This window comes from Astatotilapia calliptera, chromosome 20, assembly GCF_900246225.1.
Source record: "Astatotilapia calliptera chromosome 20, fAstCal1.2, whole genome shotgun sequence".
NCBI classification, from domain to species: Eukaryota; Metazoa; Chordata; class Actinopteri; order Cichliformes; family Cichlidae; genus Astatotilapia; species Astatotilapia calliptera.
Genome location: NC_039321.1, coordinates 21,476,165 through 21,500,495, shown reverse-complemented (window position 1 = coordinate 21,500,495; position 24,331 = coordinate 21,476,165). Strand labels below are relative to the sequence as shown.

Sequence of the window (24,331 nt, the reverse complement as noted above, 5' to 3'; positions counted from 1 at the left end):
TTAGTTGATCTAGCCAGGTGGGCCAGCACACTGTGGTCAACAGCCCGGTCAGTCTTGCAGGGAGGACGACGAGTTTTTGACCAGATGGAAAATATTGAGTTAGTGTCACTGATGTTGAATCTCCTTCAAGCCTGGAGAACTATTCCTGAAGATACTTAAATAAACTACAAGGTTTTCTAAGAGAGTTCAGGCTGTGTTCAAGAATAAACAAGGGCATACCAACTATTGACTTTAAGGTTTGTTGGAATTGTACAAAAAAAGTGCTCGCAACAAGGAGTCTTTTTATATGTTTAATTGTTACTCTTTTCCTTTTAAGGTCAAGTTGGTACGAGGAGGCCAAGGCCTCTCTACTATACTCCTTCAGGAAACGTTATAGAGAGTACACCATTCCCTGCTTTGTGTCAGATGGAGACCCTCCAGAGGACGACAAACTAGTCCAGCCAGCATGGAGGTCAATAATCAGCTTCCATATACACGTGTACAGCATACTGTAGGCCCCGTCATGTTAGGTTTTTGTCATGTAGAGGTGGGCAGATCCATCCAAATATAGATATCAGATTAATACTAGTGCAATAGGATCGATTCTTTGTTTTTATCCTGTAAGTTCAGTATGTAGCCCACTGAAATGTCTTATGTGTTGTTTTTTTCTAATTAAATGACATACCACCTCTTCAAAAACCTAGTTTCAAAATGCATGAAAATGTTTAAAGTTGTGTTTATTTGTATTAACCATTTATTGTGGAAAGAAAAAATTATTTAGTGGTCATTAAAAAATTTGCAGATTGATGATGATTGGTCTCATACATCATCACACACTGGTCTCCACTATATAATTTGCCTTTATAGGTTAAAAGTATCAGTATCTGTGTTGGTATCAGCAATCCTGACCCCGGTATTTTACTTGGTATTAGATTCATACCTTATTTTGTATTATCAACAAACCTTCTATATACAACTGGCTATTGCATATAAGGAACACTTTTTAAGCTACCCACAATATCAAACGTCAACACCAGCCCTCGTTTCGTAGTGTCTCTGATTTAATATTTGTCAAGTTTGTTGTCACTTATTTTTTGTGCTGTGAGGGGTTTGATTCTGCTCCCCCCACCTGACTGCTTAAAATGACAACCATAACAACAGTTAGGCTCCCAGTTTACCTCTGTTTCTTCCTATTTCTGTGACGGTGACATTACCTTGAGATAACTGTGTTTCCATGTGGAGTTTTTGATAAGTTGAATAACCAAAATTATTTGACATCTGACTTCAAGCACAAGACCTGACAAAATGTGGTTGTTGACCTGTGGAGCATTTACCACTTTTCTTTTTATACAAATAAGTGTGCGTAACTAAATGCCTCTAGAGTTTTAATAGTCTATTAAGGGAGCATGTATGTCCAAGAAATAGAAGATTTCTTTAGCTGGTATAAATCTCAGAAATAGTTCAAAAAAGGTGCATTTCAAAAAAGTTAATACTCCACTAAAAAAAAGTTTGTTAATGGCCCCATCTCAGTTTTCTAGGTTGGTTTTGTGCTAGAATAATTATATTACAAGAAGGTATTCAGCTTCTATGGTGAAGATCATATTACACTTCTACATCTCTTATGTCATTTAAGCTTCATTTTAATAAAAAAAAAAAAAAAACAACAACAACATATATGGATCTGCATTCATCAGATGTCCTTTACCTCCTCAGTCCCTTCAATACGCTCTACTTGAAGCTTCAGTGTCCTGCTGTACAACCCCCTCTAGTGGTGATATCCAACAATGGCTGCAATATCATAAACTTCCATCAGGTGACAGTGGGTGAGTCGTTTATAAAAAATGTATAGTTACATTAAAAACGCTTAAATAATGCTGGATTTTTATTCTTATCTACCTTGTTGTATTTGTGTCTTCCATTTGTAGGAGAAAGAGTGATTAAAAGGTTTACAGTTCAGAACATTTCACAGGAATCTTTGGATGTATCCTTTCTTTTTCTTTTTGTTTTTTACAAAACTATTAATTACCTTGCTGACAGCTTTAAACATTTGTGATACTCATGATATTCATAATACATATGTATGTGGTTTTTTTCCCTTTTCTGAATTTATCTGTGTGAAGGATTTTTCAGTAATGTGTATTATGTGCACACTGTGTTGCTTTATACACAGCAGAATTCAGATATTTGGTGTTAAAGTTCCATTTTGACTTTCAGAACTAAATAATTGTGCATGAAAGAGTCAGGTCACCCAAATTAGACAAATAAAGCACATTTTCTTTGTTATCTCCAGAAGAATTTATCATCACAGACAGGTGGTGATTTGAGGATATCAAAATCTGGAGAAAGGTGCATTTCATGGCCCATCTCTCAAACTCTCAGACACCATGGTATCGCACTGATTACAAGGTTTATAGACTGTGGTTTGGAGAAAACTATTTATAGTGCGCACTGTGACATTTGCCAGCAGCATCATAAATGAAATTCTGTTCACCATCATTGCATTAGGATGGAAGCAGGCTGTTGGTGTGTCTCTGGGGTTGAAGATGCTAACTATTAATCTCAACATCCACATTTCTAGTCTGGCTTTGGGGCTTTTGTTTCACTTCATTTCCTGTCTTAGTTTCACCATAATTTCTGTTTGTCTCTACTTTCTGCCAGAGACAAACAGATCTTATTTAGCTCATGCTAAATAAAAAAGAAATTGCAACAATCTGGAAAAGTCCTATCAGGGATGACATGTGAACAACAACAAGTTGAAGAAAAAGATGTTATGTGTTCAAATGGATCACCACCGATAGCACAGATTACATGTATGTAAATACTTCACCACCAACACTCTACAGTGAAACCTGAGATTATTCCATCATTTCAGATGTACCTGGACATTTAATCCACTTCACCTTATGAATGGCAGCTCTTTACATGTTTTACTTTCATGTCCACAAATCAAAGATTACAAAAAACAAAATCAATGCACTGCTTCTACTACTATAATATTCACCGTAGCTTTTCTTTAACCCTTTATAAGCTGAGCTCGTCGGTGTTGGACATGTACAGTCCCTTTTCCCTGCTCAATGCTCTTAGATCCATAAGACCTGGAGAAAAACACACTCTGATTCTCGCCTTCAGTCCAACTTTGGAAAAAAAGGTGGGTTAACTATGTAAATATTATAATTTAGCTTTGAGTGACAAGCCGACCATCTGTGTTAATACACTGAGTCTTCTTTGTACCTGTTTATGTAAAATTAATCAAGTATAATGATGAACACACTCATCTAACCTGTACTGTTCCAGTGCTGTGACATGCTGGAGGTGCGGTGCCAGAAAATGACCCTGGAAATGACTCTTCTCGGGGAGGGAATAGTCCCTGCTGTCACCTCCTCCCACAATGGAGATGTTCTTGACTTTGGCTATGTGCTGGAGAAGGAGACTGCCTCACAAGTCGTGAAGGTGTGTGAAAGTTAATACGAACAAAAAAAAAAAAAAAAACTGTCGCTAGTTACTTTTGAATACTAATTTCTTAGTGGACTGAAAAAAACTCACTTGGTTAACTTTGATGTAATTTTATTTAAGTACATTAACTTAAACATATTTTATGATTCATGTAAACACTAAGTGGAACGAGTAAAAATGGTAAAAGGGGCCATTTTCATGTGTTAATCATAGTGAGGAGACTCACAGGTTTTATGGTTATAGTCATGGATGCGTTAGTATAACTCTGAGCCATATGAAAACACTCACAGCTAAAGCTGATGCTAAAAACGTGTTGGGTGTTTTCTATTTCTCTTTCAAATGGGTCGTTCCATATAGATCTCTCCTTAACCCTCCTCTACCTCCTTTTTCTCCTAGTCTCCCATCCCTTCTTTGCACTTCACTTCCTCTCAGATTGTTCCCGTATTTGTTGGACTATTTCATTTTCATCATCACGTCACCATTAAGAAAAACAAAGGCAGCACCATGCAAGATATTTTTAGACTACAGAGTAATGAGGGAAAAACAGCCTCGGTCACTGGCATTAAATCTCGTTCTCCCTGCAGTTGCAGAACAGCTCAGCGGTGGCAGTGAGCTTCAGGGTGATGCTCGCTAGTCTCTCTCCCTTCAGACCTCAGGGTGGAGCTGACCGGGTGGCCTTTCTGCTAGAAGAATATGCAAACTCCCATGTCCACCCTGCTGTGGGTAAGATTTGTTTGGAGCTCCAGAAGGGAAAACAGATTGCAGCTTGTATTTTTAACACTTTGTCCGTATTTCACTGCTCACGTAGACGTTTTTGTAGTATTTGACTACACATACTACTAAACTTGACCTTAACTTGACTTTAATACAGTATTACCTACTAGAAGTATTGTATAAGAGAGCACAAATGTGCACCAAATAGCCCAATAGTTTAAATTTCCACAGTTTCATAAATTAAAACTAGCAGTTTTTGCATAATCCCACTGACAGACAAACACATCTGAAACTGTAATAATGCTGTAAATGTCAGAATATTTGCTTAAAAAAAACAGGAGGGTAATGTGCTCCAACAGTTCAATTCTTTCATACTGACCTAGCAACGTGTTTTCTGGCTTGTGCAGGGACTCAGAACTACAGTGGGTTGAGTGTGTTCAGTGTGGTGCCAGTAGAGGGCAGCATTCCTCCAGGGCAGAGCCAAGAATTCACGGTCACCTTTCAGCCTGACCACCCGTCTGTCAACTACTCTGACAAACTCACCATAGAGCTCATGAATAAGGTCAGAGGGGCGCACACGTGTACAGATTTACACGCTCTTTCAGCTGTGAATGCATGCGTGCTCTCACCCTGTCCTTGTCCTCAATCACTGCTTATAAAAACTGATCGCATGGCCAAGGTTAAAACACTGTTCCTAATGCATTCATGTTATTTAGATGTCCTTACTGCAGCCTGGACGTCCTCTCTGGTCTTGATGATATAACAACCTTAACCCTGTGCCATTTCTGTCTCTCAGAGTAAAGTGTGTGTGATGGAGCTGAAGGGTGCAGCCTCTTCACATAGCATGTATCTGTGTGGCGGAGATCCGCTGACAGTGCCTGTTGAATCCCTGCTCCCTCCAGTCATAACCAGTGAACCTCAGCTCACAGGTGGCATGATTCAATTTCACTGTTTTCTCTCCAATATGCTCTTAAATACTGGGAAAATCTTACACTGACACTGTAAAGATGACTAATATCTTGCATACACTTTTTATGATTTACGCGAGCAAGGCCAGCGTATGTGATGAAGTAATTTATGCTAATCATAGCTTGCTGACAGCCCGTGCGCTTGTCACCAGCAGTCAGATCATATTTTACCACCGAATCCACGTGTGAAATAGTTGCACCTCCTCAGTGAGGTAGTAGTAAACTGTACTGAGTCCAAGAGGTGTTGGTGCATTCTGAACGCCTCTCACTGACACTGAGCAAAAATTGACTTGATGAAATGTGCATATTCTAAATGTCTTGAATAAGGAAGTAGCAATTTGCCATGGTGTAATTTATACAGTTTCATCGTTTCCAGCAATGTGTTTAAATAATTTTCACACATATGCTATTTGTTTTCTTTCTTTTTTTTCTTCTTTTCAAGTAAGTAAGTAAGGTTTATTTGTTAAGCACTTTTCGTAGACAGGCAGTCACAAAGTGCTGTACACAAAGATTAAAATAAAGAAAACATTAAGTAATAAAATAGACAATATAAACAATGCAAATTCAAAGCAATTCAAAAGTGTTGATTAACAGAAGGCCAGTTTAAACAATAAAGTTTTTAACTGCTTTTTAAAGGATTCCACAGAGTCAACCAAACGTAGTTGTGGAGGTAAACTGTTCCACAGCCGTGGTGCCACAGACTGAAAGGCTCTGTCCCCTCTCGTCTTCAGTCCTGTACGGGGAACAACGAACAAACTCTGAGCCTGTGAGCGAAGACAACGAGCAGCTGTGTATTTTATAAGAAGCTTGGATAAATAATCTGGGGCCTGGCCATTTAGTGCTCTATATGTTGAAACAAGAATTTTAAAGCGAATTCTAAAATCTATTGGGAGCCAATGTAAAGAATATAAAATGGGAATAATGCGAGCACGCTCACACAGCATGTTTTTACTTTTTAAAGAGTGCAAGAGGTTTTATATTTTACATTTTGTCATCTTTCTGTGCAGCAGAAATACAGTATGTGCCAAAAGTGTGTGAACTTGCAGTGTGGTTTCTTCGCTTTTTGCATATTTGTCACACTTAAATGTCACAGATTGATTTCAGCATCAGTCAAAGATAACCTGAGTAAATACAAAATGCAGTTTTTAAACAATGATTTAGGGAAACATTTTATCCAATCATACCTGGCCTTGTGTAAAAAAAAAAAAGTAATTGCCCCCTAAACCTTATAATTGGTTGTGCCACCTTTAGCAGCAAGAACTCCAATCAAGTGTTTGTGACAACTGATAGTGTATCTTATACATCGCTGTGGAGGAACTTTTATTGGAGGGTTTTTCAGCATGAGCGGCTTGTTTAAGTTCATACCAAAGGATCTCAACCTCAACCTGATTTAAGTCCAGATATGCAAAACTTTAATTTTGTTTAGTTTTTTTTAACCACACAGAGGTGATTCAAGACAGAAAGGTTTATGAGTTAATTCTCCCTGATGGTTGTATGATCATTAAAGAGATGTAAGAAAATCCATGACTTGTAGTTAAAGAACTAAAGCCTCCAAAATGCCTCTCTTTAGCAGAGTCAGAGGTGACGGAGAGCCCCACCATTCCTGTGTTGGTGACCCTGAAGGCCAGGTGTAGCTCGGGTGCCATCACGCCTGCAGTCAGGGAGCTGCAAGTGGGCTGTATCCGCTCCACACAAACCAGTAAGAAGGTAACGTGCTGATGTTCAAGCATCCTGAAGCTTTCAGAAACAAAACCGACTGCTGCCACAGGTTTCATTGTTTAACACGGGGATTGAATTTACATTAGCACAGCATTCACTATCATGGTTTAAAGAGACATTTCTGTTTTTACCAGGGTGGTGAGTTTTACTGGGATAATGTGGCATCCCTGCAGCAGCAGGGCTTTAATGTGGAGCCGAGCAAAGGCAATGTGGACACAGGCCAGCGACGCGCCATCAGGATCACATGGACACCCCACACTGGATACAATGTAAGGAAGTGCTGATTTTGGTCTTTGGTTGTCTTTGGTGATCTGTGTTGCTGTTGATCACAAAAAAAAGTCATAAAAGTTCACTTCCAAGGAACTCAATATGTAGTTGAATAGTACAGCAAAGTTAAAGCATGGTTGTGAAAAATGGGTTCCAAAATGTGGAGGGAATATTGTTGATTTCAGCACGAGAAAAAAGTGTTATTTAAGACTTTCAGCAGAATTAGGTTTAAAATGTCTTCCTGTGTGAAACACGTGTATATACTTGTATGTATATACTGTCTGACAACATGTTTACGTCTGTGTGTTTCAGCCTTATGAGGTGGTGCAGATGTGCGTGCCTCTCACTTTAAAGGGCGACAGGATGAATGTTTACAGAGTCACCCTGATGGCTTTGGTCTCCACGACCGCCGATTGACCTCTAAAGGACTTGGATGATGGCCAGCAGGAATTCTGCTCACACATACTCTGACTAACCACAAATACACATATTCTGTGTGTGTGCAGAGCCAGCATTAACAAATAATGAGATCATTAAAGGTTTTGTTTGAACATTAACTTGAGCGATTTCATTTTGCGTTGAAATGGATGTAGAGGACTGAACCAGTATTGACTAGATTATTGCAATTTCCACTTTCAAATGTTGTCATATTAGAAAATAAAAACACAGTTCTCAGTTTTTTGTTAAGTTTTTGTGTTAAGAATCTCATATAACTTCCAAAAATAGAACGTCTAATAAAATATAGACATAAAAAAGAAGGTACACCGCCCTCTTCCAAGGTTTTACATATTAGAGCATATTAATAATCATCTGTTTCTTAGTAGGTCTTAAAATGGGGTAAATACAAACAGCAGATGACACATTGTACTTCACACATATTCATTATTTATTAGCACAGCTTAGCTTTGCAAAACTACATCTGAACAACCACAAGACTTGTGACCCTTGGCACCTTTCAGTCGTAAACTCCTGTCTATACAGAAAATTACAGAATATCTAATATAATATTTAAGGTTGTATTTTTTACTCACATTTCATGACTAATTTTGACAGACAAGCTAACAATCAAAAAAGGAACAGGAGTTGTTTTGAAAACTTTTAACTTTTTCATCTGATTATACTACATCAATGTAAATATGGACATTCCAGATGTACAGTATATATTTGAGAGAATAATATCTGTATGAGGGAAAGTTTTTTTGTCCACTTGCTTTTGCTTTTTCTGTTATGTGTATATTTTCCTGTGTAGAGTACCACAGCAACAACATTACAAGTTACAGCCCCGTGTATCTTTGTCCTGGACAGCTACAACTGAAATTCTCCTTAATATAACATGGAAGCAAACCTATCAAAAACAAAGTGCAATAGAGCATAAAATGTTGCAGAGATATACTGTATCTAAACGATTGCTTTACACCTGAGTGTACACCTGTTTTCACCACTAGGGGGTGTATGTAACACGAAGTAAGTAGCTGTGTTAAAACCAACATGGTAAAGGGTGTGTCAGCAGATGTAAGCCAGCAGATGTTCAGTAACACTGCTGGTATTACACCCATGAAGTGAAAGGAGGCCAAGTTCACACCGAGGTCACACAAGGAGCATATTAGGGAAAGTGGATCTAAATGGGCACACATTAATACATATGAATGATAAAATAGGATGAAAATGATACTAAGAACTGGGCATGTGAACAGTACTTGAAGAGTTAACTGATTAACAGTGGTTGTAACAATAAAAGTGAATGTAGCATTGCTATTATTTGCCAAGTGTATATAGAGGCATCAATCCAAAAATACACGATATGATGAAAAGTGTTCTCTCAATCATCCAAATCATTGAGTTCAGGTGCTCTATGGTCACAGGTGTATAAAATCAAGCACCCAGACATGCAGACTGCTTCTACAAACATTGGTGAAAGAATCAGTCACTCTCAGGAGCTCAGTGAACTCCAGCATGATGACACTGATAGGATGCTGCCTGTGCTGCATCCTATCCAGTCATGAAATTTCCTCGATATTAAATATTCCACAATCAACTTTTAGTGGTATCATAACAACGTGGAAGTGATTGAGAACACCATCTCAGCCATGAATTGGTAGTGGGGTCAGTGGATACTGAGGCTCATAGTGTGCAAAGATCGTCAGCTTTCTGCAGTCAGTCAGTACAGACCTCCAAACTTAATGTGGCCTTCAGAGTAGCTCAAAAGCAGTACACACAGAATGTGATTTCATGACTGATCAGCTCCTGCCTTATATCACCACACCAAGACATTTGTTGCTACTGTTACCGCACAACTTTGCGGTAACAGTTTGGGGATGGCCCTTCCTGTTCCAACATGGCTGTGCACCAGTGCACAAAAGCATGGTCCATGAAGACATGGATGAGCGAGTTTGGTGTGGAAGTACTTGACTGGCCTTCACCCAACCCCACAGATCACCTTTAGGATCAATTAAACCTTGTGGAAAGCCTTCCCAAAAAAATTGAAGCTGTAATAGCTGCAAAGGGCGCAGATATTTATATATGCAACAGAATATCAAATATAAATATATTAGATGGTGGGTTTTGTCAATTTTGAGGCACAAAATTAAAACATGTCATGATAAAAAAGAATGTAGACCGAAGAAAACCTGAATCTTCGACCAACTTTAAACTTAATGACAGGCGGTTCTATTTTCTGGAAGAGGAAGAGCAAGTAAACTCATTTTGCATCAGGATGGCTGGTCAGTCAAAGACGATCAGATTACAGGTTTGATTTACTGCAGAGCACCAACTCCCACCAGCTCTTCTAATACAATAACATCTTCATGCAGTTAAATTGTCAATGTTTAAGTCGGCTCTTTGGCAATGTGTTTTAAACATTTATCCACCAACAGTGTATCAAATACTTGTAGCCAGATATTTTAACCGTTCATTCATTATTTTTTGGAAATTGTCCAAGTAATTATCCATCTTAATAGTAATATGTGTCTTTGTGCGGGTGAATGCCGTGCCTGAGCACACAAGTAATAATATCAGTGTTGATATTAGTACACTAGCTATGATTTGCTCACCGATTCTTTAATTATTAAATGCTGTGTATATTTCAGACCTAATCCATAGCAGGTGCCTGGTTTGTCCTGCGGCTAGGCTAGTAGATCGCACAAACCCTGCAAACATTTTCTCCACTTTAGACTTCACAGACTTCATTTGTGAAATATACACGAACACTTACTGTATGCATCCACGGGATTTCAAAATCAGTGCTAGTTGAGACGCAGGTAAACGGGCTCAGTGCAGTATGAATAATCAACACTCACATCGGTCAGTTGCTCTGTTACAGTCAAGTCAAGCTCTCTCTTGATAAACTACACAGGATGTTGTACAGTGTGAAGTGCAGGCCCTTTGTATGTGAACAGCAGATGTCAGTAATGCCTCACAGTGGACCAATAGGATTTGCCCTCTCTGAGAGATACATGCTGTAAGCATTTATCAGAGATTGTAAGAGATTATGCTAAATCAGATTACTGTACCCCAACCTGCCTATAAAAAGCAAGGTCATTATGAGCTTAGCCTCATGTAATGTCACCCGTTTTATGAAATGCATGAGATCATATTAGGCAATATTTGTGTTGTTATTTTGCCTCTTTTTCTAATCTGATTTCTCCTATGATCTCTTGTTAATACTGTGGGATAGTGCTACTTACAGTCCCTGCTCTGCTAACGGGTGGAGTTCATGTGTCCCTCTTTGTCTGTTAATGAATGTGACTTTTTGTTTTTAATCAAATCAGAAGCAGGACAGATCACTCTGTCCTTAATTACAATTTAGACTACATTAAAACACCACAGAAGTTATTTGTAACCACTTTAACAAGTGTTTCTAATGGGCTTTAAAGGCAAATTCATGCCTTCATAATACACTAAAATGTCTATTATTTGTCAATCCTTGCACTTATCAGCACTGTTTACCATGTCCAATTTATCCCAATTAAATTAGAATTAGTTTTGAAACAGAAAGCACATCCAGCTTTGGACTGTTCGCCTCATCAAAAGGCTGAATGCAGACAATAAGCTTTCTCCCCTGGGTGCTCTGAAGCACTACTAAAGAAGCTTCACAACACATATATGCAGAGACAGGCAGGGGTGTATCCAGGGGCAACTAAATCTCAGCAGCATTAACTTGGGTAGATGAGTCCCAGTGGAATCCCACACCCTGAACACTACCTGACAGACAGTCCTCTTTGCCAATGCGTTTTATTACATAAAAAGAAATCTAAATGAAGATATCAAATCCATAACCTTAAGATAACAATTAATACCAATATCGCCCTTTTGTACACCTATGAACTTGAAGGAAAGCTTTTGGTGGGTTTTAAATCACATCTCTATACAATACTGCATGGTTACTTTGGTGAAATTGTGAAATTAATGTGTGCTCAGAGAGCAGAAAGTGTACACACAGAACAGCAGGCCTGTCCCGCCACCACAGGTTTTAGGGTTTACAAAAGTGAGATGGAATCAAATACACACACTAGTGGAAATTCACATTTTTAAAGAGCATATTTACTGATTTTTTTAATAGACACAACTACTCTTATAACATTTCTAACTCCATCAGCTCATTCATACAAAAGAGTCTGTTTTTATGTAAAAGTATACATCAGTGTTTCAGAATGAATGTGACACATGCACACATTTGTCCAGCTCACATTTTAATTAAACTGAATTTAAACTGAACTTAATGTGCATTTGAAAAGACAGCACTAAACAGATCTGGCACAAACAGAGAGAGTAGCTCTCTCTAGGGAACATTTCTCTTACAAGCCAAGTAACAGTAGCTGTTGTCTTCCCCTGTCGGACCGAGCCCGTGCACACTTTGTTGTCTCAGAGGACGACAAAGTGTTCCACGTCTCCAAGTAACGCCTTAACCCGCTGAGCATTAACCCCCTCTTCTGAGCACTCTACCTAGACTACTGGTGATAACGATCAAGTCATCTCTGTGCTGCAGTGATGGCCCACCCATAAGCACTGAGCAGAAAGCAAACCCCCAATGATTTCAGTTTATATAATTGTGGTGAAGTTAATACCCAGAGAATATAATTTGTCAACAAGATTTTTTCCAGGACCAGCTTATACTAACCATAAGACATTACTGATAGATCAGCAGAAGAGAACATATTACTTGATACTTAGTTTTTGTTAAACACACAAAAAAATACAGGGTCAAATGTACATGTTAAACATATATAAACATCAGATGTTGGTGTAGCAAAATCGTGATATGTACTTAGTCACGCACGCTAGCAGGAAAGTAAACATAACATTTGCCTGTTTTGGATTGCAAATGAAAGCGTGTTGTTCATTTGAAACACTAGCTGCTTTACTGGCATGAAGGTCAGATTTCAATGGAATTTGATAACATTTTCATATTGCAAATACATGACACTTTTGGATATGCATCCGGTCTAATAAAATGCCAGGGGCACATTTATTTGAACTTTTTACATTGCTCATTGTGTATAACAACATAGCAGTGAATACAATAGTCACTTATGTTATTGCTAAAATGTATCCATTAATTTGTGGTCAGTTTTCAGTATAAAGCAACTAATAATCTGTACAAGTTTGTATTCCAAAGTGACAGATCCTCTGGTACAAGCATGGCCTGGCGTGTAGTTGGTTGTTCGCCCTGCCAGATAAACACTGCTGTATTGCTGTTAATGCCTAATCGCCTTAAGTTAGCATTTACGTTATTACCAGTAAGACCAGTAAGTATAAATGCAATCCATTATTATTATAAGTGTAACTGGTCTTTTAGCCATTATATATCCATCATGCTATATTTTGTTTTCTACTTCAACAACACATCAGTTATTATGAAAGGTATATGTAATTACATAAATTTTCAATCATCATTTTTTCGCCAATAAATCTAAGATTATTTGTATTGTTTATAGCTTTTAGAAAATAATCCCTTTAGACATCATCTGAAGCCTGGTTAATCTTTCAGTCATTTCTTTTAGTTAACTTTCTCTTTTGCTTCCAACTGTAGTGTTTTAAATTCACTCGAAATGTATGTTGTTGTTTTATGACATTTTCAAATGTTACTTTTTTCCAAAGTACTTTCGTTTCTCTTTATGTACACTCTTTAGTTGCCCCACAACTTTCCATGTACCTTTCAGCAGCTGCATTCTCTTAGGGTGAAAATCACTATTCAGCCTTGCCTTGGTTTCGAAAACTCTCATTCGCTTTTCCAATTTTATCTTAAGTTTTCACATTAATCGAGTTTTAGAATTAAAAGCAGTGTTTTAGCAGGTAAACTTCCCTCTAGGTACGTTGGAGATACCAAAGATGGCAGCATTTCCTGATCTGAAGTGGTCGCCGACCCCTCCGCCGTGCGTTGTGACGCTGCCGTAACGTGGGGTTTCCCAGACCTGAATGCAGGGTTACCGCGCCCATCTCTGCTGTTTGATGGCCGGAGGAAGAAGCGACTGAGATCCTGGCGTGAAGGAAGAAAAAGAGGGACGACGACGGTGGGAAAGACGAGAAGGGATTTTTTTGCTTTGAGTTGGAATTTGTGTTGAGACGGAGGAACGTTAAACCGGGACTCTGACACGCCTTGTCTGGGTGAACACAGTCTTGTCTCTGCGCCTCTGTGCCGGTGTGTCTCCCCCCTCGGCGGGTCAAAAACTGGGTTCGGGGAGTGCCGCTCCTCGGTGGCTAAACAAGCTAAATCTGAGCGCCTGGGCGGAGAGAGGAGAGGCAAGAGTTTGCTGTTTCCAGTCAATGTGATATAAACAACGGATACCCTTGATTGAAAGCGGGTAAGGAAATGTATTGATATTTGAAAATGCGCTTCAGGAAATACAGTAAGTCTGCAGTTCACTAGCTGCCAAGCAGGGACGGGGAACGAAAAGGGTTAAACTGGGTTGAGTGGCTCCTTCGTTAGAGTTAGCTGCAGCTAGCTAGACGTTTCTGCCAAGACGGTGAGTGGGGGTCACTGGTTAAGTTTCTCAAACAAAGTGTCGTTTAACCAAATAATATATATCTAATGGCTTTGTCCGGCAATGTTGGAGTTAATGGCCAATGCTAACCTTAATTAGCAGGGTGAATTGTGACAGCTCGTTAAGTTAGCCCGCACCCCCTCTCCAACGTCCGGGTATCTTTCGCTCTCGTTGAAGAAATTAGCTACCTGCGTTAACCTGCTTCTAAGTAGCAATTTTTCCCTCAGCAATCGGGATGTAAAATTTATCAGTTGTTACCAGCATTTTTAAGCTCTTAAAGGGCCCTTTCCCCCCACATATTTCCTCTATAGGGTAGCCTGGGATTACCTGATAGGCTAATTGGTGGCACACTTGCTACTATCAGTTTATTGTTGATGAACCCTTGGCCAGCTGTTTAAGAAGAAACACAATGCTACTTCTCAAACTTACACAACTGAAACGGGCGTGAGCAGATTTTGGATTTACCACTACACATACTGCAAATTCGTAGCATCATGAAACTGACAACGAAGGGAGTCTAAAAATGGCTACTTCACCAACAGAATCACTACCACCCCCACTATTCCCTAGCCAGTCCATACAAGTAAGCCAGCAGTGGCCACAGCCTACGTTTGCAGCCTGGTATGGATCATCTGGGTGTGTGAATTACGAATATGGCAGCGACGACAACATGCCTGTATCCATAATGAATTTGAACACTGGTGCTGTTGCTGATTTATGATTTTTAAGCACGTTGGTTGTATTTTAGAGGCAACATTTACTGTTATTTACATAATGTAACAAAAATTAAACACAGTTACTTGCAAAGCTATGTTAAAACGGGGTAGTTGAACTAAAAGCATTTATGTGAGTGAATCGAAACTAAACCGCCGGAGATGATGGCAACTGTATGGCACAGATATGTTAACAAATTCCACGTTTAATCAACAGTCAGCCACCCAGTTCTTCAGCTTGGCCTTTCGTTATAATGCTCAGCGCGTTAAAGTAATATGAATTTGCATCGATTACCAAGCCGTAGGGCCGCTGTATGATCGCGAGGAAAAGGGCAGGCACGGCTGTGGATCTGATTGTGGCCATAGCCATTTTAGTTTCATGAGAGTTAACCCAGCGTCAGTTAGGTTGAACACAGTTAGGTTGATTTTAGACTTCTTCTTTTAACGGCGTGGAAACAAGATTGACGAGATCCAATTAGACAATCTGTTTATCTCAATCACGGCTCCGTTGCAGTGCAAGTTGTTAGCAGCTACAGTAACCGTGCCCAGCCGGGCCGCGCCGCTCCATAGTATCTCAAGCTCTAGCCCGGAAAACGGGCATGCTTCCTCAAAGGTGAAGCAGCATATCCCAGTCGGCACACTGTCGTAGAGGGTTAAGATAGAAATGAATTGGAACAGTTGTATTTAGCGGCGGGAAATGTTTCGTAAGTGGGTTCAGCGGCGAGGTTGGACGTGCTGTCGCAGGAAGCTGTGCTGTGCGCCTCCGACAGCACCGAGACGAGCTATATGAAGCCTGGCGCTTATACGGACTTTGGAGGCCAGCAGTATTGAGATACTGCATTAGAAAAATCCGTGACCGCACGTAGACTATTTTCAACCGTTTTAGGAAAATTGGTGGCGTTTCTTAAGAGAGCTAGCCGTTTTTAATGGCTCACAAAGATGAATTCATTTTGCCAGTGTGCCCCCTCCCTCCGCCTCCTCGAATGAATGGGTTCCTGTATTCAGGGCCCAAGCAGCTGCAATGAACAAGATGGCGTTCAAAGCCTTTTTCATCACCGCTTTTTCTCAGACAGAGAGAGGCAGCTGCCGAGCATCGGATGGGTTTAGGCTTGGCAAGCTAGATCTCATTGATTATCCTCATTCTAAAAATGTGCAGAATGTATTTTCATTAAAAACGTTTTCATTCTCATAGCATTCCTGGTCAGATTAATCCAGTATGTGCACCTCACTTACAGGACAACATGGTGGGGAAGGGGTGTTGTACATCTTGACTGTGAACCTGAACATCAGGGGATCTGAAAATTACATTATATCTTTAAATACTGTATATGAAATGTATTTTTTATTTAGATTTTAATATTATACTTATTTTCCTTTTTAGAATTTTTTAACCACACCTTAGGGAATGGGATGTTTCTTCTCAATCCTCACAGCTGCTTAGGGATGTGATAGAACAGATTACATAATTTAAAGAGAGAAAGATGTAATGGCTTCTTTAGATTTTTAAGTTATTTCTTTCACATTTTGTTATTGTTGCAGTAACAGGTATTCTGCTTATTTCCAAAACTTATTCTGTTTCTGTGTGCCTGTATATCAGACACATTTTGTCTATTTGTTTTTAATCATGCCTATTCATTTCTTAGTCACAATTAGATTTATTTTAACACTGATCCAAAACTTCCAGTTCTAATCTCTTCATACTAATCACATCATACCTCACAACTGATTTGATGGAAGTTAAGTTTGGGAGAAATCTATGGCATTATTTGTTTTTGTATGAAGTGGTCTGGTTTTCTAGGCTTGTGGCCAGACCTGTAATAAACTACAAATAAAAGAGGAAGTTTATGCAGAACAGTATACTGTGAATAGTTAAGGTTTTATTTGTAGCACTTTTGGGTTAAGCGCAACCTGTATGCACGCCCAAAAGCATCCAGTTATCAAACCAAGCATAAAACATTGTTCTATTTATTGTTAATCAGCTCACATGACCTGGATGTGACCCACTCTATATTGGCACCCTGAATATATCCAACACTGTTTTTCTTTGGCCCTGTTGGAAAGCAATAGAAAAAGCTGCATGAATTTCTCCAGCATTTTATTGATGACTTTGCCTTGAAACAAGTCATATACGACAGGCCTGCCTAAAAGCATTAATTGCAGAATTGTCTGTTTGAGACTGAGTTTGTGCACAGTGTAGCTTGTCAGTAGCTTAGCTGTGAGTGAGTAGCACCACAAGATAATGACCATGTGTTTAAAACCTGAATAATTATCCTGTTGGCCTGGGATTTGGGTGGGTGGGTGGGTGGGTGGGGGGGGGATTGTCATCCAGTTTATTTTTTCCCTCATTTAATCTGGGAGTACTGTATATGAATGGGATTAAATTCTTAGATATGTGGATTTCAGTCTTTGGGATTATGTGGCTTTGGTTAGTGATAGTGCTTATTTATTTTTATTTTTTTCACATCAGGCATGATCCTGCTTTTCACTGTCCACTGTAAAAAGCAGATGTGCTGAGGGGCCAAATAAATATGGGCGTACATATAAGTACATACAAGTGATTGATACCTTCACAGGATTACCCCTCTACCCTCTCTTTGATAAAATACCTTTTTCATTCAAGTGTTGGATACCTGAACTCGCAAGATGTGTTGTATGTTTGTGACAGCCTTGGCTGTAACGTAACTTCTGACCAGACCAAAATGATGCAAATTTTATATACTTGTGGCTCCAAGAGACCAAAAAGCAAGAGTGGTTGGATCCAACGTGGTGGTGGTTTTGTCTCATTGACCATTATGGTATATTATGATTTCTTAGTTAGTGACAGTCTCCACATCTTTGGTTTGCATCTGGTAGGTTCAGGTTTTGTTTTTGGTTTTTTTTGTTGTTGTTAGTTTTTGTTTTCTTTTACTCAATGAAAAGACGCATGCACTCACAGATTAGTATAGCATTAATGGTGCTGGACTGTGGGAAGAACCCAGAGCCCCTGGAGTAAACCCACACAAGACCAGGGAGAACATGCAAACTTAAACCTGCTTCACACAAGCTGGTTCAATCCAGAATTGTAGCAGTGAGTGTGAACACCATGACAACATAACTTTTCTATTGAGGTTCCTAATAGATCTGTAGTATGAATATATACCAGTCCCAATTCAGTGCCACAGAACATGTTTAATAATGGTTCTTTAATAACATTTATGGTTGGTAATCAATACATTTAGTCAGTAAAGCCCTATCACATCTAGACTGAAATAAAAGGCCTGCATTGAAATGAAATTGCCTTGGTTCAGTAGTTAGTTATGCATATCAGCCCCAAGTTTTTGCATGTTAATAAACAAGATAATTTTATATCCTGTTAATATAGGATATATAATGCTTTTGAGCAATTCCCTGATTGTTGTAGCTGATGGGTAATGGCTGAATGTTCAGGAGTTTTGGTTTTATTGAGTGGGGAACTCTTCCGACTTTGTAATGGCTTTTTCACTGTTTTCCAGTGGACTGGTCCTGTTTAGCATGGCCATTGCAAGTGTTATTCAAGTAGTCACAGTACTGCTGCAAAACTGAAATTTTGTTTCCTAAATTCTGTACAAATTTATGATAGTTTTTTAAAATAAAAAAAGTGAGAAAAACTGCCCCCCCTTTTTTTTTTTTTTTTTATATAGTTATGGAGTTATAAGTATACAACTACTGTAGCCTGATCCAACTTCAGATGTTTTCCAACAGCCACACAAGTATTACTACAAAAAGGCTTAGTTGTGCAAATGCAAATTCAGGTATACTACAATGCTTGATAGAAAGCGTAGGATACATTATGTAAAGTTTGAGTTTCAGATTCAAGATAAGAACGAAATAATGCATTATTTGCACTTAATTGAAGATGCAATTTTTGGGTAAATAATTATTTCCTGTTGCATAACAACCCTACATTTCTATCTACCTATATCTGACTTAAAACTTCACTGTGCCTGTATATTCATCTCAATTTCTTCAAAATAAAAAGGAATCATGACACATTTAACGGGGTCTGTGTAAAATGTTTCCTTTAAGGGAAACTGGTAGCATGCCATTTAACTGTTGGTTACAAGCCACAACAAATCAGTTTTCTGCGAAGCATTTTGGGGTTCTGGTTTCTAACACAGACAGTTTCATGTAAGAGTTGATGGAAAAATACTCAACAGTATGGGCGTGGAACTTGAGTTATCCATTGTACTATGCCAAGCTCTTGAATAAGTATTTCTCTTCATCCACAATAGTGACTTTATCAGCGACATTATTTGTGAATATTAATTTTAAAAGACCATTAGTCGCAGCCTCTGCAGTATGCCTTCATTACTATACTCATAGGTCTTGTTGGTTGAGCAATCTAAATCCTTTCTTCTTCTTTGTGTAATACAGCTCCTGAAAGCAGCACAAGCGCAGTTTCATCAGGGTGTGTTGATCATCCATAAGCAAATGTGCAGCTAAAGACTGTGATGGGATCGCTGTGCTAGTACAGCTTTGTTCTAACAATATCTTTCAGAAGATAATAAGTTTCTTAGCATCCACTGGTGCAAGTTATCTAACTATTAATTGCATGCACACCAAACATGTGTTTCAGCCATATACATATGAGCACAGATGCAGGCATACATTAACACTAAGTGTTAATAGAAGTCTCAAGGCTACAATGTACAACTTCCAAATTCAAATTTTAGAGCTATTCACAAAGATTATGAAACTTGGCACTGAGTGCAAATGCCAGCACACCCACAACAACAGCAGGGCTTTCCCTCTTTACCACAGCAAGGTTTATAGTGAGGGAGCCCAACAGTAGAATCAAAAACATCTGCATTAAAAGTTCCTCGAATAGTTCAAAGAGGAAAATTTTAGCCTTTTCTAGTTGCAGGAATTTTTCATCAGCCATTAAAGCCTTTTTGAAACTTGGGCCTTTTACCCGCATGTCATCTGGAGGAACCTAGGTTTATATTCAGTTTCTGAGCCAATTTTCCTGTCTAAAAAGTCCCTGCTCAAGTTGTAGTACTTGGTAATGGCCCAGGAAGTAAGTACGGTAGTCGTTGATTGTTTATACACAAAACCCAGATCTGTTCTGTGCTACTCGCCCTGCTAGTACAGCTGCTTGCCAGGTATTTTCAGTGAGCTATGCATCTAAATGTATTGCCATAATTAATGTGACTGATGCATAGCAGAGAAAACTGTCAACATGTAGAAAATGTTTGCGTTAAGAACTGCGATGGCAACATGAAGCAAATTCCATGTCATCCAGAGCCCAGTTTCCTGTTTTATGTACAGAAACAGGTCACAGGTAATCCAGTGCCTTATCTAATGTAGCACTTGTAACTTATATCAAACATCTGTTTTGTTTTTTTGCTTTTTCTTGTTTGGTTTTTTTTGCCCATCATTGGAAACACACTACTGGACACTCAGTTATAATTTAAAAGGCAATTTAAAAAATGAATTTTAAGACTGCAAACTGAACATTTTTGTGTTTGTTTGTGTGTGTGTTCTGCTACCTTTAGTGGCAATGCAGGCCAGCTCTCTCAAAAGTGTCACTACCCTAAAGTGGCAGCTACAGTGGTTTACACCAGGATGTTACATTTCCTGAACACAATCACAACTTAAACGCAAAATGATTTGCTTTTCTTGAGTCATGGTTTAAAAATAAATAAATAAATCAAAGGCATATTGGAGTTGGTTTTAATGCCTTACATTGTTATAGGTTATACAATTTAAAGTATTCTATTCAGTTCAGATCTTCCTCTCAGAAGTCTCATACATTTTTGTTAACAGAATCATTGACATAGGTTGCCATCTGCTAACCTCACTAACAGAACTGTAAAATTTTAAACATAACAAATTTATTATTATTTAAGTTATATTGAACATGATCCGTTATATAACATTCACCAATTGGATAAAAGAACATTTAAAGTTTATTTGGTACTGTAATTGATTTATCAGTAAAGATTGTTTTAAGTAGTGGCAAGAACAGATTACTTATGAAAGGTGTGCAGTAACAAATAAAGATTTGTTTCTCAATCTGTGTCTTGGCAAACATTCTTAGTCTTTTTTTATAGCTCCAGGCACTCCCAAGTGTCAATATTACAGCGAAAATTCTTCCTAAGCCTTTCCCACTGTTTAGATTTGTGTATAGTTTGACTGTAGGTGCTGTTATGCTTACATAACTTGTCACCGCTGGCCCAAAGGTCTTAGCCACTGTTTTGAATATTCAAAGTAAGTGGCACCAGAGCCGCTTGGTGACCCACACACTGGCCATCACTGTCATCACTTACACCGTAACCCTCCCACAAGCCCATAACAAACTCTGGCCGTCTTTTGCATGTGGATTTCACCGCCTGATCTGGTTTGAATAGAGACCATCTCTGTGTCTATTTACATTCTCGCCCTTATATTTGACTGCAAAGGGAAAATGTGACTAAACCTGAATCCCGAGATGACTGGGAAAGACAGCTACTATTAGTGAGTGTTCTTCCTCTTCAAAGCAAGAAAGGCCACAGTCACTTGAGCAAGAGTGGGGTAGCTGTCATGTGACTCTTCACACACTTGTTCCTCTCTTGGAAGCTTGGGGAGAAAACACAGGGGGAGGGGTGTGATTATTAATGCAATCAAAGGAGTGTATTTTATGCTTTAAATAAAGTCATGCTTTTGGCTTTGGGCTAGCCTGACCTTCCCTCCCTTTCCTCCCCCCCCCCCCCCCCCCCCCTTACAGTTTTAATTAACTATTAACTCATTTATATCCAAGTATGAAAAGATGGTTGTGCAGCTTTGTAGCAAGTAAATGTTAAAATGCATGAACTTTCTTGACATATACAATCTTATCTTTTTAACAGGCATATTTTTTTTTCCTCTCGATGCTATTGTCAGAAAAAATTCTGAGCATTAGGAATAGCTTTTTTTTTTTCTTCTTTTTTTTTTTTTTTTTTTTTTTTAAAGGTTGAGCCTCATGTTAGAATTCTGTTTTCTTGTTAGTAATGATCAGTTATATTGCAGAGCAGCTTATGTGCATTAAGTTTTTGTTTTGTTTTTGGCTAGGTTTGCCTTTTGAGAGCATCTTGTTCTGAAATGTGGTCTGAAAAATGCCTGCTATTTCTACCAACAATGTTTTCTGTCTAGCAAAAGAGCACACAGCATCATGGAATGTTTCACTAATCAATCAATTAAACACTACTGTCAGTCGCATTGATGTTATGTCCCCTATCATCAGACATTACCAGCACAGGCCAACCACACTGACGGTGCATGCATACAAAATCGTGTCCAGTAAAAGGGATGGTTCACACAGCATATATAAAGAACACTCAAATGTAGGGCTGGGTAATTGGTTGAGTTGTATTGTTGTAAATTTTTCATTGTAATGATTGTGCAAATAAGATGAATCATTGTAAAAGGAAATATGTTTTCTTATGCCTTGCGATTTTTCTTTTCTTTTTTTAATTTAGGCTTCCCCTTCCCTTTTCAGCACTGCACCCTAAAACCACAAACCTCCAGTAAACAGTGGATTGTTCACTCAGTAAGGTTAGGGTTACCCCACTGATGTTTTTTCTTTTTTTGCAATAGTAACTTTACCAACAGACATTGGCAGCTAGCCAATTATGCTAAAGTTTTCTCAGCTGATTCAAATTAAAAATAATAATAAAAATAGTTCCTTTACAATTTTTTACAAATTATTACAGACGTCATAGTTGCTGTTGTTGGGTTTTTTGGGGGGGGTTTTCAGACTTTTATTTTGTGAAATTTCAATTAGATTTTGTCCAAGATCTAAAAAAAAACAAAGTGTAGGATATTAGACAAACCTTTTTTCTACAAATGAAATAAGGTTAGGCATTTTATTCAACATCACTCTGTAATTACACCTCCACAGCGTTTGTTTGCTGTGGGGTTGTTATGTGGTGATGAGCTTTTTCTTCCAGTTCAGACATTGCTGATCATGCTGGAGTTGGAGCCAATAATCGAACATTAGTCTAAACTATTACAATGCAAAAAGGTGTGTTTATAAAATTTCATTCATATCCAAATTAGCTTAAAAAATCTCCAAGTGCTCTTGAGGATTAACACTTTGACTGCTGCATTCAGGCTGAAAGAAAGCAGTAGATGGGGCTAGTATTTAGTTTCAACTAACTTAACTGTGTTTTGTTGTTGTTGTTGGGGGGGGGGGGTTTGCTTTAAAATAACATAGCTTACCTAGTAATTAATTATGTTGTTGGACATAGCATCCTGAGACATGGAGTGCTTATGGATTTCCATCTCATGTCATAGAAATGTATCATAAAGCCATCTGTTTTTGGCAGCTGTGCAGAGTCACACATGTTCATCCCCCTGTGATTGATGGTATTCTTATGTCTACATGCCAGAAATCCAGGATATAGAAACTTGAGTTCCACCCAAAATGGGTTGGTAGTGCAGTGGTCATTTTTATCTTATAGAGATTAAGCTGGATAGAAAATTTGTCTGTAAGATGTTTGTTCACACTACCAGAGCCTTCACTTCTCCAGATTGGTCACAGTGTAATGCTCATGCAGAACATAAATTCCATAAAGTGTTGGTTTTTTGATTGCATTGATTAGTATACTTTGAGTAACAGAAGCAAGGAAATGGTGCATTGTGCCGTTGACAGTATTGGTGGGGGAGGGTTTCTTAAAATAATTGATATCTAAAATTGGCTTTAGTGGACTTGGTACATATTATAATTCTAAAGCATACATAGAGAAATATCTTGTTTGTGGGGATATCAGTCTGTGTACGTCCAGTAGGGCTGCCACAAACGATTATTTTGATAGTCGACTAGTCACCGATTATTTATGCAATTAGTCGACTAATCAGATCATCATCCACTGGACGTAAAACTACAGCTTATTGCACCAGCAGCATCTGCTCTTATATAACTATCATTAGCTTACAGCTTTAAGCTTTTAAGGTGCTAACTAAAAATAAAGACAAGATGATAGTTTATTCAATTTTAATGAAATTTACAGATTGTTTCGGTGAAGTTTAATAAACTCCTTGCTATCTAAAATATAACAGGACAACGGAGTATATTCTCCAGCATCTCACACTTCTGATAATCAGCTGTCTGCTTGACGTTTATTCAGCTGTGTAAAAACTATAACTTTAATCTCAGACAAACCGATTTACTCAGGAACAAATAAAATACTAAAAAAAAAAAAAAAGCCAAACAACAACATTTTTAATTTATCTAAGTGACTCATATATATTTAACCTGAGTAGCGAAAGACGGCGGTGGGTTTGAAAACAATTTGCCGGGAGTCCGGTGTTCTCACCGCGCTAGTGACCTAGCCCCCGGCTAGCTATCGAGCTAGTGGGTAACAGACGTCTCCGAAAACGTCGGAGCGCTTTTGAAAATATGTGGTGTCCTGATAAACTGAGCCGATATTTGAGGTTTACACAGCTACATTCTCGGCTGAAAATATGTTAAACGTTTATTTTGTGACCCAGAAAGAATAATAAGAGTAATATTAAAACTAACTAGCTGCCGCCATTGTTGGAAACTGAGCTGGGCCACGCT

At 38.6% G+C, this 24,331-nt stretch overlaps 2 protein-coding genes across 6 annotated transcripts in view; both read left to right on the top strand.

The window, feature by feature from the left end:
• cfap74 (cilia and flagella associated protein 74) overlaps nt 1-7,657 on the top strand; it is a 52,318-nt gene extending 44,661 nt beyond the window's left edge. For 4 of the 5 annotated variants that reach the window (XM_026154617.1, XM_026154614.1, XM_026154615.1 and 1 more), the window contains 11 exons: nt 317-451; nt 1,693-1,802; nt 1,905-1,960; nt 3,008-3,127; nt 3,274-3,429; nt 4,017-4,155; nt 4,554-4,708; nt 4,943-5,075; nt 6,685-6,821; nt 6,968-7,102; nt 7,413-7,657. In XM_026154617.1, coding sequence (XP_026010402.1) covers nt 317-451; nt 1,693-1,802; nt 1,905-1,960; nt 3,008-3,127; nt 3,274-3,429; nt 4,017-4,155; nt 4,554-4,708; nt 4,943-5,075; nt 6,685-6,821; nt 6,968-7,102; nt 7,413-7,517 — 1,381 coding nt within the window. In that variant the 3' untranslated portion in view covers nt 7,518-7,657. The remainder of the gene's footprint in view (nt 1-316; nt 452-1,692; nt 1,803-1,904; nt 1,961-3,007; nt 3,128-3,273; nt 3,430-4,016; nt 4,156-4,553; nt 4,709-4,942; nt 5,076-6,684; nt 6,822-6,967; nt 7,103-7,412) is intronic. The other variant, XM_026154616.1, reaches the window with a different exon arrangement.
• Nucleotides 7,658-13,446: 5,789 nt separating this feature from the next.
• Nucleotides 13,447-24,331, top strand: part of LOC113013015 (guanine nucleotide-binding protein G(I)/G(S)/G(T) subunit beta-1-like) — a 31,902-nt gene continuing 21,017 nt past the window's right edge. The window contains exon 1 of the mRNA XM_026153537.1: nt 13,447-13,900. The gene's annotated coding sequence lies outside the window, so the exon portion shown is untranslated. The remainder of the gene's footprint in view (nt 13,901-24,331) is intronic.